Source organism: Salmo salar, chromosome 05 (assembly GCF_965601325.2).
Source record: "Salmo salar chromosome 05, fSalSal1, whole genome shotgun sequence".
NCBI classification, from domain to species: Eukaryota; Metazoa; Chordata; class Actinopteri; order Salmoniformes; family Salmonidae; genus Salmo; species Salmo salar.
In genome coordinates this window covers 20,417,031-20,434,621 of record NC_138295.1, presented here as the reverse complement: position 1 = coordinate 20,434,621, position 17,591 = coordinate 20,417,031, and the positions used below count along the sequence as shown (strand labels likewise).

The following is a 17,591-nucleotide window of genomic DNA, read 5'->3' as shown; positions in this document are numbered from 1 at the left end:
TCAGCCTAGTCTTGCATTTAAAAGTATTTTCAGTGGAGAATAGTCCTTGAACACGATTCTTAGTGTACAATCTTGCATAATCTGTATCTGGGAAACCTATCTGTAGAGTTTAAATGAAGCCAGAAGTTGCCTAATTAGAGCCGTTATGTCATTATGCAGCGTTCTTTGAATTGTTTGCTATCAATCTAAATATTGTTGATAAAAAGGAGTAGGCCTAATTCCATGTTAGTTCATCCAGTATGAGGAGAAGACAAATGTGGCTTTTTAAGACAACGTGAGTGATTTACTCAGCTACGACTTTGAGGTATCATACAATTTAATAGAATGATATGCAAAAATGTATTTGGAGTTACTAAGTATTGTACTTTGATAGGAATTGGTACATTTTGTTTAATTACAGACTTATTCAATAAACAGAAATATGTGGCTGAGAACTAAGAATGTCTTAAATATCCCTAATTCTAAAAAAGTTAAAAGCAATGGGGGGGAGAATGATAATGAAAGTACACTGATAATGAGATCAACATAACAAAGACTGCAAAAATGTAAATGTAAGAATAATTTGCTAGAAACGTTCACAGAAGACAGAACCCAATATCAGGATTATCCATGTATGAACAGGTTTCCATTGTTTATTGTACACTTGTGCTAAACATTGAACAGGAAAGTTCACTGATAAAAAGTACAGTAGAAGCTAAAATATTAGGAACCTCTACAGACTGACATGTCAACAAAACAGGTAATATGAAGCCGGGACATTATAAAGTTACAAAAACAACTTACTTTGTGTAGGCAAATGTAAATGCTGCTTTCATGTGCTAAAACACATCAAGCATTTACAGTATCTAGATACATGGTTAGAAAACAAAAACACATGCTATTAATATTTTCTTTTAAGGTTTAATTTATTTTTAAATTGAATGTCAAAGTTCCAGACATTTCAGTGTTCTTTTCCGTTTTTGCTGTTCTGCTGTGTTACCTTTTCATGTGAAAGATAAAACACAACATTTATTGTAATAAATGAAACATTTGAGAGATTAATGACTTAACTAGACCCACTACTCAGTACCGTAGTTGAAACAATTTCAGTCCCAATCTGAGTGCCTGACATCAGAATACACACTCTCCTGTGGTGTCTCTCTCTTCTTTCTTCCTCGTTTGTATTTCCTCTCAGAGAAATTCAATGCAGCATAATTCAACGTATCTGCATATTCATCCTGTGAATAATCACATTTTTTTTGCCATACTGGTAACATAAAGCATATATGTGATGGCATAAACTCACTGCGTCATAACTGAGATTTGTTAGAGCAATTACACCTACATCATCTCGTTGCGTTTTCTTTTTGTACTCTGAATGGTATATTAAATACTTAATAATAAAAAGTACAAAAGTAATGCCAACAGCCAAATCAATGGGCAGCAAAGTTATACAAATCAATTTATTTACCTGGCCATTTAACTGTTCCACTGTTGAGCTGTCATGTCCTATATCCTGAGAGGCACCTACTTTTTCCATGAGAGAAAACAAGCAACAAGCATAACCATGACAGGATACTCCCAGAGAAGCAAGACATTTGGCTACATGTATCCGAAAATGTATTTGTGCCAATCTACAATTTGCAATTCTCAACAGCTCACCATAACAATGTTCACAAATTGGCCTTGTATTTCTGGTGCAGACAAGGATACTGATCACAGTCACACTTAAAGCCAACGTTGCTCCCAGAGCGATAATGACAGGATCAGCTGCTTTTTCTAAACCAAAAAGAATTTGCATGTTCAATGAACTAGTTTATTACAATATTATAAGTAACTGAAGTGGTATGATGATCAACACAGTACACAGTATATTCCCTATATAGTATACTGGCAGTAAAGTATTCGAGAAATCAGATTTTCTTTCCTCACTTTTTTACAATTTCATTTGAGAATAAAACTTCCTTCATCTTTGCATATACACTACCGTTCAAAAGTTTGGGGTCACCTGGAAATGTCCTTGTTTTTGAAAGAAAAGCACATATTTTGTCCATTAAAATAACATCAAATTGATCAGAATTACAGTGTTGACATTGTTAATGTTGTAAATGACTATTGCAGCTGGAAATTGCCATTTTTTTATGAGAATATCTACATAGGCATACAGATGCCCATTATCAGCAACCATCACTCATGTGTCCCAAATGCACGTTGTGTTAGCTAATCCAAGTTTACCATTTTAAAAGGCTAATTGATCATTAGAAAAACCTTTTGCAATTATGTTAGCACAGCTGAAAACTGTTGTCCTGATTAAAGAAGCAATAAAACTGGCCTTCTTTAGACTAGTTGAGTGTCTGGAGCATTATCAATTAGCCTTTTAAAATTATTAACTTGGATTAGCTAACACAACGTGCCATTGGAACACAGTAGTGATGGTTGCTGATAATGGGCATCTGTACGCCTATGTAGATATTCTATTAAAAATCAGCCGTTTTGAGCTACAATAGTCATTTACAACATTAACAATGTCTACACTGTATTTCTTATCAATTTGATGTTATTTTAATGGACAAAAAATTTGCTTTTCTTTCAAAAAGAAGGACATTTCCAAGTGACTCCAAACTTTTGAACGGTAGTGTATATGGCATTTAAAAAAAAAAAAAATCCCTTTAAACTACACTGAGTATACCAAACATTAGGAACACCTACCAAATATTGAGTTGCACACTCCCCTTTTGCCCTCAGAACAGCCTCAATTTGTCGGGCATGGACTCTACAAGGTGTCGAAAGCATTCCACAAGGATGCTTGCCCATGATCAATCAATCAATCAATCAATCAATCAATCAATCAAATGTATTTATAAAGCCCTTTTTAAATCAGCCGATGTCACAAAGCACTGTACAGAAACCCAGCCTAAAACCCCAAACAGCAAGCAATGCAGATGTAGAAGCATGATGACTCCAATGTTTGTATCAAGTTGGCTGGATGTCCTTTGGGTGGTGGACCACTCTTGATACACAAGGGAAACTTTTGAGCATGAAAATCCCAGCAGCATTGCAGTTCTTGACACAAAATGGTGCGCATGGCACCTATTACCATACCCCCTTCAAAGGCACTTAAATCTTTTGTCTTGCCCATTCACTCTCTGAATGGCACACATAAACAATGAATGTCTCAACTGTCTCAAGGCTTAAAAATCATTATTTAATCTGTCTCCTCCACTTCTTCTACACTGATTTGAAGTGGATTTAACAAGTGACATCAATCAATAGCCTATGTAGTGGAAAGAGCAGGTGTTCTTAATGTTTTGTATACTCAGCATAAAGTGTTACACAGTAGACAAGTTATTACACATCTGTATTTCACCTTCATTATTTGTAAATAATATTCATCACCTACCAATGTGCAATTTTGTTCCATTGCCCAACAGAATCTCCCCACATGTGGCCACAGCACAGTAGTAAGTCCCAGCATCAGAGAGACTGAGGTTGTTCTTAGAGAGGCTGTAGACACAGCTCTGTGTAGGAGAGGGAGTCTCAGGGCTCTTCTCACACTCATCACTCCTTTTCCCAGGGGTGTAAATAACTCCTGGATGGGATTCTCCTGATCCGGCTCTGAACCAGTACACACTGTGTTCTCCTGTACAGGTCTCAGAGAGTACTGTACACTGCAGAGTCACAGAGTCTCCTGGATGGACTGGGTCAGACTCTGGCTGCTGCTCCAGAGTTATCTTGGTAAACCTCTTTCCACTGTCACCTACATTGTGCATTTTGTTGGATGAAGGATATTCTCAAGTTTAGAACAATGTACCAAGATGAACTTTATAATATCCACTGAGGACTATACTGTACACTGATAATAATATACTGATGAACAATAAAATATACAATTCAAATGAAATTACCATTTGTAGCCAAAAAGGTTCCATTTCTATAATCCATTTGATACTTTGTTCCCACTGCACAGTAATAGGTTGCCTCATCTGATGTGCTGATATTGCTGATAATGAGATGAGATACGTCTTCAGCTTTGTCCACTTTAAAACGTAGGTTATTAAACTTTCCAGAAAGAACAGGTTTGGAAGAATCAGTAATAGCTGCCACAACGTGGGGCATTTGACCAATAGTTTGCTTGTACCAGTAGAGGACTTGAAAACGTTTGTTATCAGCGAATAGGCATGATAGAGATATGGAGTCTCCGAGCTGAACAGTGGTCAGTGGAACTGGCTGATTAACTTCTTCATTTTGAATCAGGTCTGCAATAGATTTGAAAGAAGTTTTGCAGATATATTAACTTTGCCAATTCAGACATCAATTTGTAGAATAATTACCAAAGTGGTCAGAGCTATCTGGAAATGGGCTAGGACAAAGCCTAATCAATGTCCTTAAAACCATGGAAAACATACTGATTTGGTGATATTTCCTCTCATAGCTGTCAAAACTACATTGATGTAACTACAGTATTCCATCCTGTTTCTGCACTACTAAACTACTTTCCAATAGTCGAAGACGTAGGTTACACATTCAGTTAAAAAATTATGCAGTTCAGTAAGACAATAGGTTAGGCATGCACTTACAAAGTTGAGTGAGAAGTACCAAAATAAAGCTGGTTCTGATCATCTTGCTAAGTTCTTTCCCTTAACCATGAAACACGCAATGACTGATGTGACAAAAGGAGAATAACTATTCATTTTGCTTGGTGCCATGTAAGAATGACTTGATTGGTTGTTCAAGATTTCCTGTAGATGGTTTTCCACCAACAAGGTCTGGACATGGTATCACTTTAAAATACACATTTAATTAACTATAGTGTGATTTGTTGGCCTTATGTATTGATCATTGATGCCATTGCCGTATGTTGATTTTGAACCAGTCCATTGATATTGAATCTGTCACAGCCCACTGGGCACAGACGTCAGTTCAATGTATAGTTTTGATTTACATTTGGTTGAGTCGTCAACAAACGTGAATTCCATGTGAAATCAACCAAAAATGTCTCTGTCTTATTGGATTAAGGTTATTAGAAGTTGGGTGAATAAAAGCTAGGGGGACCCCAGCCCCCCAAAAATAGTAGAATACACCAGCTGCAATTTTGACATTTGGTTGTAGATCATTCAGCAGTTTTTCTCTTGTTATGTCAGTCACTGACACTCACTCAATTAGCATGTCAGCTAAAAATATTTTGATTGGTAGTTAGTCTAGCCATCTATCTAAACTTGTAGTAATCATGGCTGAATACCGATAGAGCAAGCTGGGCACGTGCCGAGGGCCCTGACCTCCAGGATGGGCCCCATTGTTTATGTTAGTCATTCTCACTCAGATATCATATTAACATGGCAAAAGTAATGGCAAAACTTATAAAATTACAGTAAATTTGTAATGGTTTCCATTGAGAAGTGGAGGAGTCAGGCACAGGACACAGGAATAAGTGTAAACCAAAACGTGTTTACTCAAATTTATCAATAAACTTCTCACAAAAAATAACATGGTTTAAAAAAAACAACAACCACAAAACAGGAAACAATCACGGACAAGACAAACAGGAAAGACAGAGGGTTAAATAATGAACATAATTAGGGAAATCAAAAACAGGTGTACACAATAAAGACAAAACCAAACGAACAGTGAAACATTCATCGGTGGAAATTGTAAGCCGGTGACGTCGACCGCCGAACGCCGCCCGAACAAGGAGAGGGGCCGACTTTGGCGGGAGTCGTGACAGTACCCCCCCGACGCGCGGTTCCAGCAGCGCGCCGACACCGGCCTCGGGGACGACCCGGAGGACGGGGAGCAGGGCGATCCGGACGGAAGCGGTGAAAATCCTGGATTAACGATGGGTCCAGGATGTTCTCCGCCGGTACCCAGCTTCGCTCCTCCGGGCCGTATCCCTCCCACTCCACGAGGTACTGAAGGCCCCTCGCCCGACGTCTGGAGTCCATAATGGCTCGTACTGTATACGCCGGGGCCCCCTCGATGTCCAGAGGGGGCGGAGGAACCTCCCGTACCTCAGACTGCTGGAGCGGACCAGCCACCACCGGCCTGAGGAGAGACACATGAAACGAGGGGTTAATATGATAATCAGGGGGAAGTTGTAACCTATAACAAACCTCGTTCAATCTCCTCAGGACTTTAAATGGCCCCACAAACCGCGGACCCAGATTCCGGCAGGGCAGGTGAAGGGGCAGGTTTCGGGTCGAGAGCCAGACCCGATCCCCCGGTGCATAGACCGGGGCCTCACTGCGGTGGCTGTCGGCACTCGCCTTTTGCCGCCTGATGGCTCGTTGAAGACGTACATGGGCAGCGTTCCATGTCTCCTCCGAGTGCCGAAACCATTCATCCACCGCAGGAGCCTCGATCTGGCTCAGATGCCATGGTGCCAGGACCGACTGATACCCTAGCACACACTGAAAAGGGGTCAGGTTAGTAGAAGAGTGGCGTAGGGAATTTTGGGCCATCTCTGCCCAGGGGATAAATGATGCCCACTCTCCTGGCCGGTCCTGGCAATAGGACCGCAGAAACCTACCCACCTCTTGGTTGACTCTTTCCACCTGCCCGTTACTTTCGGGGTGGAACCCTGAGGTAAGGCTGACCGAGACCCCCAGGCGTTCCATAAACGCCCTCCAGACTCTAGACGTAAATTGGGGACCCTGATCAGACACTATATCCTCAGGCACCCCGTAGTGCAGGAATACATGTGTGAACAGGGCCTCCGCAGTCTGTAGAGCCGTAGGGAGACTGGGCAAAGGAAGAAGACGGCAGGACTTAGAAAACCAATCCACAACGACCAGGATCGTAGTGTTACCCCGTGACGGGGAAAGATCCGTCACGAAATCCACCGATAGGTGTGACCACGGTCGATGCGGAACGGGAAGGGGTTGTAATTTCCCTCTGGGCAGATGTCTAGGTGCCTTGCACTGTGCGCATACCGAACAGGAGGAGACATAAACCCTCACGTCCTTGGCTAACGTGGGCCACCAGTACTTCCCCGTAAGGCAGCGCACCGTCCGACCGATACCAGGATGACCAGAGGAGGGTGATGTGTGGGCCCAACAGATCAAACAATCGCGAACATCAAACGGCACATACACGCGCCCAACGGGACACTGGGAGGGAGTGGGTTCTGCACGTGACGCCCGTTCGATGTCCGCGTCCACCTCCCATACCACCGGTGCCACCAGGCATGAGGCTGGAATTATGGGAGTGGGCTCTGTGGACCGCTCCTCTGTATCATACAGCCGGGACAGTGCGTCTGCCTTGATGTTCTGGGAAACTGGTTTGTAGTAAAGAGTGAAAGAAAAGCATGAGAAAAACATAGCCCACCAAGCCTGGCGAGGGTTCAGTCTCCTCGCTGCCCGAATATACTCCAGATTTCGGTGGTCAGTCCAAATGAGGAAAGGGTGTCTAGCCCCCTCAAGCCAATGTCTCCACGCTTTCAGAGCCCCGACAACAGCTAACAACTCCCTATCCCCCACATCATAGTTTCGCTCCAACGGGCTGAGCTTCTTCGAACAGAAAGCACAGGGGCGGAGTTTTGGTGGCTTACCCAAGCGCTGAGATAGCACAGCCCCTATTCCAGCCTCGGATGCGTCCACCTCAACTATGAACGCTAAGGAGGGATCAGGATGCGCCAGCACTGGAGCCGTGGTAAACAGAGCCTTCAGGTTACCAAAAGCTCTGTCCGCCTCAGCCGACCACCGCAATCGCACCGGTCCCCCCTTCAGTAAGGAGGTAATGGGAGCCGCCACCTGGCCAAAACCCCGGATAAACCTCCGGTAGTAGTTGGCAAACCCTAAAAACCGCCGCACCTCCTTTACTGTGGTTGGAGTCGGCCAATTACGCATGGCTGAAATGCGGTCAGTCTCCATCTCCAACCCTGACGCGGACAAACGGTAGCCAAGGAAGGAGACGGACTGTTGAAAGAACAGACATTTCTCCGCCTTGACGTAAAGGTCATGTACCAACAGTCGATTGAGCACCATTCGTACACGGGACACATGCTCAGCGCGGGTAGTGGAGTATATTAGAATATCATCTATATACACCACTACACCCCGCCCGTGCAGGTCCCTGAAGATCTCATCCACAAATGATTGGAAGACGGATGGAGCATTCATTAACCCATACGGCATGACGAGGTACTCATAGTGCCCAGAAGTAGTGCTAAATGCCGTCTTCCACTCATCCCCTCCCTTGATACGCACCAGGTTGTACGTGCTCCTGAGGTCCAATTTTGTGAAGAAGCGCGCCCTGAGCAATGACTCTGTCATACTGGTGATCAGAGGCAGCGGGTAACTGTATTTAACCTCTCTAGGGTCGGCGGGACGAAATAGTCCCACCTACTCAACAGCCAGTTGAATCCCGTGGCGCGTTATTCAAATACCTTAGAAATGCTATTACTTCAATTTCTCAAACATATGACTATTTTACACCATTTTAAAGACAAGACTCTCGTAACTTCTTGGGGCTATGTGGGACGCTAGCGTGCCACCCGTGGTGCACCCTATCAACAGCAGGTGCATTTCAAGAGCGGCAAATTTGAAACCAAATAAATGTCAAAATTCAAATTTTTCAAACATACAACTATCTTACACCCTTTGAAAGATAAACATCTCCTTAATCTAACCACGTTGTCCGATTTCAAAAAGGTTTTACGGCGAAAGCATAAAGTTAGATTATGTTAGGAGAGTACATTGACAATAGCTGTGTGTAATGTTTTGTCAATTCAAAGACAGGGTCACCAAAACCATAAAACCAGCTAAAATGATGCACTAACCTTTTACAATCTCCATCAGATGACACTCCTAGGACATTATGTTAGACAATGCATGCATTTTTAGTTCTATCAAGTTCATATTTATATCCAAAAACAGCGTTTTACTATGGAATTGATGTTGAGGAAATCGTTTCCCTCCAATAACCGGCAGTCAAGTCAGCACCACAAATTAAATAATTAAAATTAGAAAACATTGGTAAAATATTATATTGTCATTTAAAGAATTATAGATTTACATCTCTTGAACGCAATCAACTTGCCAGATTTAAAAATAACCTTACTGGGAAATCACACTTTGCAATAATCTGAGCACTGCGCCCAGAAAAATATGCTTTGCTATACAGACAAACGGCCATGTTGGAGAGATCTAAAATCGAAAATACTATGTAAATAATCCATTACCTTTGATTCTCTTCATCAGATGTCACTTCCAGGAATCCCAGGTCCATAACGAATGTAGTTTTGTTCAAAAAACTCATCATTTATATCCAAAAAGATCCGTGTTGTTAGCACATGATCTAAGCCAGCCGGACTTCTCGTCATGAACGAGGGGAAAAAATATATTTACGTTCGTTCAAACATGTCAAACGTTGTATAGCATAAATCATTAGTGCCTTTTTTAACCAGAACATGAATAATATTCAAGGTGGACGAATGCATTCTCTTTTATAGCGTATTGGAACGAGGGTACCCAACATGAACTCGCGCGCCAGAGTCTAATCGGCCATCACCGTTCCATGGCTCTTGTTCGGTCAGATCTCACAGTAAAAGACTCAAAACACTTTGTAAAGGCTGGTGACATCTAGTGGAAGCAATAGGAAGTGCCAAAACATTAATCAACCCCTGTGTGTTTCAATGGCATAGGCTTAAAGGTAATTCAACACATCAGGTATCCACTTCCTGTCAGAAAATGTCTCAGGGTTTTGCCTGCCAAATGAGTTCTGTTATACTCACAGACACCATTCAAACAGTTTTAGAAACTTTAGGGTGTTTTCTATCCATATATAATAAGTATATGCATATTCTAGTTACTGGGTAGGATTAGTAACCAGATTAAATCGGGTACGTTTTTTATCCAGCCGTGAAAATACTGCCCCCTAGCCCCAATAGGTTAATCTAACGAGACTGTCCGATTTCAAAAAGGCTTTACAACGAAAGCATAACATTCGATTATGTCAGCAGAGTATCCAGCCAGAAATAATCAGACACCCATTTTTCAAGCTAGCATATAATGTCACATAAACCCAAACCACAGCTAAATGCAGCACTAACCTTTGATGATCTGCATCAGATGACAACCCTAGGACATTATGTTATACAATACATGCATGTTTTGTTCAATCAAGTTCATATTTATATCAAAAACCAGCTTTTTACATTAGCATGTAACGTTCAGAACTAGCATACCCCCCGCAAACTTCCGGTGAATTTACTAAATTACTCACGATAAACGTTCACAAAATACATAACAATTATTTTAGCCTGTTAGGGCTAGGGGGCAGTATTGACACGGCTGGATAAAAAACGTACCCGATTTAATCTGGTTACTACTCCTGCCCAGTAACTAGAATATGCATATAATTATTGGCTTTGGATAGAAAACACCCTAAAGTTTCTAAAACTGTTTGAATGGTGTCTGTGAGTATAACAGAACTCATATGGCAGGCAAAAACCTGAGAAGATTTCATGCAGGAAGTGGCCAGTCTGACAAGGTGTCGTTCTTCTTGTCTCTGTTTATTGAAGATTGAGGATCTTAGCTGTCCCGTGACACTTCCTACGGCTGCCATAGGCTCTCAGAAGGCGGCAAAACGCTGAATTGTGGCTTTGCAGGCTCTGGCTGAAACAAAGTAGCGCGTTTGGGTAGTGGCTGGTTACAGTACTGTGAGACTCAGGCTCGTGCCCGCGTCGACCGAAAGCTTTGTTTTCTTTCCTCTGTTTAGCTAAATGGACATTCCCGGTCGGAATATTATCGCTTTTTTACTAGAAAAATGGCATAAAAATTGATTTTAAACAGCGGTTGACATGCTTCGAAGTACAGTAATGGAATATTTAGATTTTTTTTGTCACGAATTGCACCATGCGCACGACCCTGATTTACCATTTCGGATAGTGTCTGGGACGCACGAACAAAACACCGCTATTCGGATATAACGATGGATTATTTTGGACCAAACCAACATTTGTTATTGAAGTAGCAGTCCTGGGAGTGCATTCTGACGAAGACAACAAAAGGTAATGAAACTTTTGTAATAGTAAATCTGATATTGGTGAGTGCTAAACTTGCCGGGTGTCAAAATAGCTAGCCCGTGATGGCTGGGCTATGTACGTAGAATATTGCAAAATGTGCTTTCACCAAAAAGCTATTTTAAAATCGGACATATCGAGTGCATAGAGGAGTTCTGTATCTATAATGTGTTTAGGTTCAAAGACGAAAGAAAATAAAAACATGGGGTCGACTCGTGCACGCGCCTCAGCCCATTGTCCTCTGATAGAGCACTTGCCAAAAGCGCTAATGTTTTTCAGCCAGTGGCTGGAATTACATCATTCAGCTTTTTCCCGCCTTCTGAGAGCCTATGGGAGCCGTAGGATGTGTCACGTTACAGCAAAGATCCTCAGTCTTCAATAAACAGAGTCAAGAAGCTCAAGGAATGGTCAGAGAGGGCACTTCCTGTACAGAATCTTCTCAGGTTTTTGCCTGCCATATGAGTTCTGTTATACTCACAGACACTATTCAAACAGTTTTAGAAATTTTAGGGTGTTTTCTATCCAAAGCCAATAATTATATGCATATTCTAGTTTCTGAACCTCCATCCTTCTTCACAAAAAAGAAACTCGAGGAGACAGGTGAAATGGAGGGCCGAATGTATCCCTGTCCCAGAGATTCAGCGACATATGTTTCCATCGCCGCCGTCTCCTCCTGTGACAGAGGATACACGTGACTCCTGGGAAGTGCAGCACCCTCCAGGAGATTTATCGCACAATCCCCCGGTCGATGGGGTTGTAATTGAGTCGCCTTCCTTTTACAGAAGGCGATTGCCAAATCGGCATATTCAGGAGGAATGTGCATGGTGGAAACCTGGTTTGGACTTTCCACCGTAGTGGCACCTAAGGAAACACCTAAACACCTCCCTGAACACTGACAGGACCATCCCTTGAGAACCCTCTCTTGCCACGAAATAATAGGATCATGAGAAGCCAACCAGGGAAGACCCAACACAAAGGGAAACGCAGGAGCGTCAATCAGAAAGACACTAATACTCTCTTCATGACTCCCCTGCGTTACCATAGCAATGGGAGCTGTGACCTCCCTAATCAGCCCTGACCCCAACGTACGACTATCTAGGGCATGTACAGGGAAGGGAACATCAACGGGAACAAGAGGAATCCCTAATCTATGGGCTAAGGACCGATCAATAAAGTTCCCAGCTGCGCCTGAATCTACTAGCGCCTTATGCTGGGAATGCGGGGAAAACCCCGGAAATCCTATAGATACCCACATGTGAGCAACAGGGGGGTCTGGGTGAGTCGTGTGCCTACTCACCTGAGATGAACCACCAGTGTTCCGCCTACCACCTCGACTACCTGGAAAACCTCCCCAGCACCGACCAGCAGTGTGCCCTCTGCGGTCACCTCTAGTGCCTGGAATAGTCTCCCCTCCGGTCTCCCTAGTACCAGCCCCTCCCAACTCCATAGGAGTTGGATCTAAGGGACTGGGGGATGGAACCAACGGACCCCGATCCGGACGTCCGCGGGAGGCCAGCAGGTTATCCAGCTGGATCGATAAGTCCACCAGCTGGTCCAGGTGGAGGGTGGTGTCCCTGCAGGCTAGCTCTCTACGAATGTCCTCTCTCAAACCACACCTGTAGTGATCGATAAGGGCCCGCTGATTCCATCCTGCACCAGCCGCCAGAGTTCTAAAGTCCAGTGCAAACTCCTGAGCGCTCCTCATCTCCTGTCTTAAATGTAACAAGCGCTCTCCCGCCGCTCTCCCTTCTGGTGGATGATCAAAAACTGCCCGAAAGCGGCGGGAGAAGTCCTCGTAGTCTTCCAGAGTCGGGCCTTCCTCTTCCCAGATGGCGTTGGCCCACTCCAGGGCTTTACCAGTCAGACAAGAGATGAGGGCGCTCACTCTCTCGCGTCCCGAGGGTGCCGGCTGGACAGCCGCCAGGTAGCGCTCCAGCTGGAGTAGGAACCCCTGGCACCCGGCAGCTGTTCCGTCATACGCTCCTGGGAGCGAGAGCCGAATCCCACCGGATACTGACAACGGATGGGTAGAAATGGGTGTATCGGGAGGTGCGACTGGCGGTGGTGTGGCTGGGTTGAAGGGAAATCTTGATCTCTCCACTCTCTCCATGGTCTGCAGCACGCAATCCATAGCTGTCATGAGACTCTGTATATTACTCGCTTGCTGCTGGACGCGCTCCTCTACAGTAAAAGGAAAGCTGGCTGCTCCTGCTGACTCCATAGTCGTGGTCCGTGATTCTGTAATGGTTTCTATTGAGAAGTAGAGGAGTCAGGCGCAGGACACAGGAATAAGTGTAAACCAAAATGTTTTTACTCAAATTTATCAATAAACTTCTCACAGAAAATAACATGGTTTAAAAAAAAACACCAACAACCACAAAACAGGAAACAATCACGGACAAGACAAACAGGAAAGGCAGAGGGTTAAATAATGAACATAATTAGGGAAATCAAAAACAGGTGTACACAATAAAGACAAAACCAAACGAACAGTGAAACATCGATCGGTGGTAACTAGTAAGCCGGTGACGTCGACCGCCGAACGTCGCCCGAACAAGGAGAGGGGCCGACTTCGGCGGGAGTCGTGACAAAATTAGATTTAACCTGTTGGGGCTAGGGGGCAGCATTTGCACGTCTGGATAAAAAAAATGTACCCGATTTAATCTGGTTACTAATCCTACCCAGTAACTAGAATATGCATATACTTATTATATATGGATAGAAAACACTCTAAAGTTTCCAAAACTGTTTGAATGGTGTCTGTGAGTATAACAGAACTCATTTGGCAGGCAAAACCCTGAGACATTTTCTGACAGGAAGTGGATACCTGATGTGTTGTATTGACTTTAAACCTATCCCATTGAAAAACACAGGGGTTTAGGAATATTTTGGCACTTCCTATTGCTTCCACTAGATGTCACCAGCCTTTACAAAGTGTTTTGAGTCTTCTGGAGGGAGATCTGACCGAACAAGAGCCATGGAACGGTGATGTCCCATTAGACACCTGGCGCGCTAGTTCATGTTGGGTACCCTCGTTCCAATACGTTATAAAAGAGTATGCATTCGTCCACCTTGAATATTATTCATGTTCTGGTTAAAAAAGGCCCTAATGATTTATGCTATACAACGTTTGACATGTTTGAACAAACGGAAATATATTTTTTCCCCTCGTTCATGACGAGAAGTCCGGCTGGCTTACATCATGTGCTAACGAGACGGAGATTTTTGGACATAAATGATGAGCTTTTTTGAACAAAACTACATTCGTTATGGACCTGTGATACCTGGAAGTGACATCTGATGAAGAGAATCAAAGGTAATGGATTATTTACATAGTATTTTCGATTTTAGATCTCCCCAACATGACGTCTAGTCTGTATCGCAACGCGTATTTTTCTGGGCGCAGTGCTCAGATTATTGCAAAGTGTGATTTTCCAGTAAGGTTATTTTTAAATCTGGCAAGTTGATTGCGTTCAAGAGATGTAAATCTATAATTCTTTAAATGACAATATAATATTTTACCAATGTTTTCTAATTTTAATTATTTAATTTCTGACGCTGACTTGACTGCCGGTTATTGGAGGGAAACGATTTCCTCAACATCAATGCCATAGTAAAACGCTGTTTTTGGATATAAATATGAACTTGATAGAACTAAAAATGCATGCATTGTCTAACATAATGTCCTAGGAGTGTCATCTGATGGAGATTGTAAAAGGTTAGTGCATCATTTTAGCTGGTTTTATGGTTTTGGTGACCCTGTCTTTGACTTGACAAAACATTACACACAACTCTTGTAAATGTACTGTCCTAACATACTCTAAATTTATGCTTTCGCCGTAAAACCTTTTTGAAATCGTAAAACGTGGTTAGATTAAGGCGATGTTTATCTTTCAAATGGTGTAACATAGTTGTATTTTTGAAAAATTTGAATTTTGACATTTATTTGGATTCAAATTTGCCGCTCTTGAAATGCACCTGCTGTTGATGGAGTGCACCACGGGTGGCACGCTAGCGTCCCACCTAGCCCCAAGAGGTTAAAGCTGCACAAATCCCTCTCCACCCCATGGCAAAATGGATAGAATTAAGAAAATAGCAACATGAGTAGAATTTCATCAAAAGTATTATAAAATAGGGGGGCGGCGGGCAACCAAATCTTGAACAGGGCCCCTAAAGTGTTGGAGCCGGCCCCGAGAACACTACAGAGATCGTCCTTGAAGCTGAGAGCAATTGATGGAAGAACATTTTTCTGATCTCTTAGAACCTCATTTGTTTGAACTTGATGCAGATTTTAGATCCCCTGACAAAGGAGCCCCTCACACAGAATATACCAAGTGGGGTGTTTCACTGCGGCGTCACAAAGCATAGCAAATAGCACATAATTTGCTTTGGCTAAGAGCCCTCGTCACTCTTTTTGGAGAAATGCCTACCACACATCTCAGCTGGTTTTGCTGGATTGCATAAATTCAGAGTTCAGGTCAAAAATGATGTAAAATGTAGGCCTAAGCCAATGAAGACATTGCGGCGCCGACAGAGATGGCCGCCTCACTTCGCGTTCTTAGGAAACTATGCAGTATTTCGTTTTTTTATGTATTATTTCTTACATTGTTACCCCAGGAAATCTTAAGTTTTATTACATACAGCTGGGAGGAACTAATGGATATAAGAGCAACGTCAACTTACCAACATTACGACCAGGAATACGACTTTCCAGAAGCGGATCCTCTGTTTGGTCCACCACCCAGGACAATGGATCGGATCCCAGCCGGCGACCCAAAACAACGGCGCCGCAGTAGGGGCAGACGGAGCGGTCTTCTGGTCAGGCTCCGCAGACGGGCGCATCGCGCACCGCTCCCAAGCATACTACTCGCCAATGTCCAGTCTCTTGACAACAAGGTAGACGAAATCTGAGCAAGGGTTGCCTTCCAGAGAGACATCAGTGATTGTAACGTTCTTTGTTTCACGGAAACATGGCTCACTCGGACACGTTATCAGAGCCGGTACAGCCACCTGGTTTCTTCATGGATCACGTTGACAGAAACAAACATCTCTGTGGTAAGAAGAAGGACAGGGGTGTATGCCTTATGATTAACGAGACGCGGTGTGATTATAACAACATACAGGAACTCAAGTCCTTTTGTTCACCTGACCTACAATTCCTTACAATCAAATGCCGACCGCATTATCTACCAATAGAATTCTCTTCGATTATAATCACAGTCATGTATATCACACTCCAGTCTCCTTTTCACCTCATTTACCACCTGATTTACTTAACCTGTTGGGTCTAGGGGGCAGCATTTGCACGTCTGGATAAAAAAAATGTACCCGATTTAATCTGGTTACTAATCCTACCCAGTAACTAGAATATGCATATACTTATTATATATGGATAGAAAACACTCTAAAGTTTCCTAAACTGTTTGAATGGTGTCTGTGAGTATAACAGAACTCATTTGGCAGGCAAAACCCTGAGACATTTTCTGACAGGAAGTGGATACCTGATGTGTTGTATTGACTTTAAACCTATCCCATTGAAAAACACAGGGGTTTAGGAATATTTTGGCACTTCCTATTGCTTCCACTAGATGTCACCATCCTTTACAAAGTGTTTTGAGTCTTCTGGAGGGAGATCTGACCGAACAAGAGCCATGGAACGATGATGGCCCATTAGACACCTTGCGCGCGAGTTCATGTTGGGTACCCTCGTTCCAATACGTTATAAAAGAGTATGCATTCGTCCACCTTGAATATTATTCATGTTCTGGTTAAAAAAGGCCCTAATGATTTATGCTATACAACGTTTGACATGTTTGAACGAACGGAAATATATTTTTTCCCCTCGTTCATGACGAGAAGTCCGGCTGGCTTACATCATGTGCTAACGAGACGGAGATTTTTGGACATAAATGATGAGCTTTTTTGAACAAAACTACATTTGTTATGGACCTGTGATACCTGGAAGTGACATCTGATGAAGAGAATCAAAGGTAATGGATTATTTACATAGTATTTTCGATTTTAGATCTCCCCAACATGACGTCTAGTCTGTATCGCAACGCGTATTTTTCTGGGCGCAGTGCTCAGATTATTGCAAAGTGTGATTTCCCAGTAAGGTTATTTTTAAATCTGGCAAGTTGATTGCGTTCAAGAGATGTAAATCTATAATTCTTTAAATGACAATATAATATTTTACCAATGTTTTCTAATTTTAATTATTTAATTTGTTACGCTGACTTGACTGCCGGTTATTGGAGGGAAACGATTTCCTCAACATCAATGCCGTAGTAAAACGCTGTTTTTGGATATAAATATGAACTTGATAGAACTAAAAATGCATGCATTGTCTAACATAATGTCCTAGGAGTGTCATCTGATGGAGATTGTAAAAGGTTAGTGCATCATTTTAGCTGGTTTTATGGTTTTGGTGACCCTGTCTTTGACTTGACAAAACATTACACACAACTCTTGTAAATGTACTGTCCTAACATACTCTAAATTTATGCTTTCGCCGTAAAACCTTTTTGAAATCGTAAAACGTGGTTAGATTAAGGAGATGTTTATCTTTCAAATGGTGTAAAATAGTTGTATTTTT

General features: G+C 42.7%; 1 protein-coding gene across 1 annotated transcript; it reads right to left on the bottom strand.

The window, feature by feature from the left end:
- Positions 1–903: 903 nt before the first annotated feature.
- LOC106604430 (signal-regulatory protein beta-2-like) lies at positions 904–4,599 on the bottom strand. Its single transcript, XM_014199033.3, has 6 exons — positions 4,557–4,599; positions 3,885–4,235; positions 3,380–3,736; positions 1,642–1,758; positions 1,468–1,509; positions 904–1,234 (listed from the first exon to the last, which is right to left on the bottom strand). Exons 1-6 carry the CDS (start codon positions 4,597–4,599, stop codon positions 1,086–1,088), a joined length of 1,059 nt encoding a protein of 352 aa, XP_014054508.1. The 3' UTR covers positions 904–1,085.
- Between the last annotated feature and the right edge of the window lie 12,992 nt (positions 4,600–17,591).

Coding starts and splice junctions, on each gene's coding strand:
- LOC106604430 (XM_014199033.3), bottom strand. CDS start 4,599: ATGATCAGAACCAGCTTTATTTTGGTACTTCTCACTCAACTTT. Junction 1,510..1,641: donor AATTTGTGAACATTGTTATG/GTGAGCTGTTGA, acceptor TCATGGAAAAAG/TAGGTGCCTCTCAGGATATA. Junction 1,235..1,467: donor ACATGACAGCTCAACAGTGG/AACAGTTAAATG, acceptor TATGGCAAAAAA/AATGTGATTATTCACAGGAT.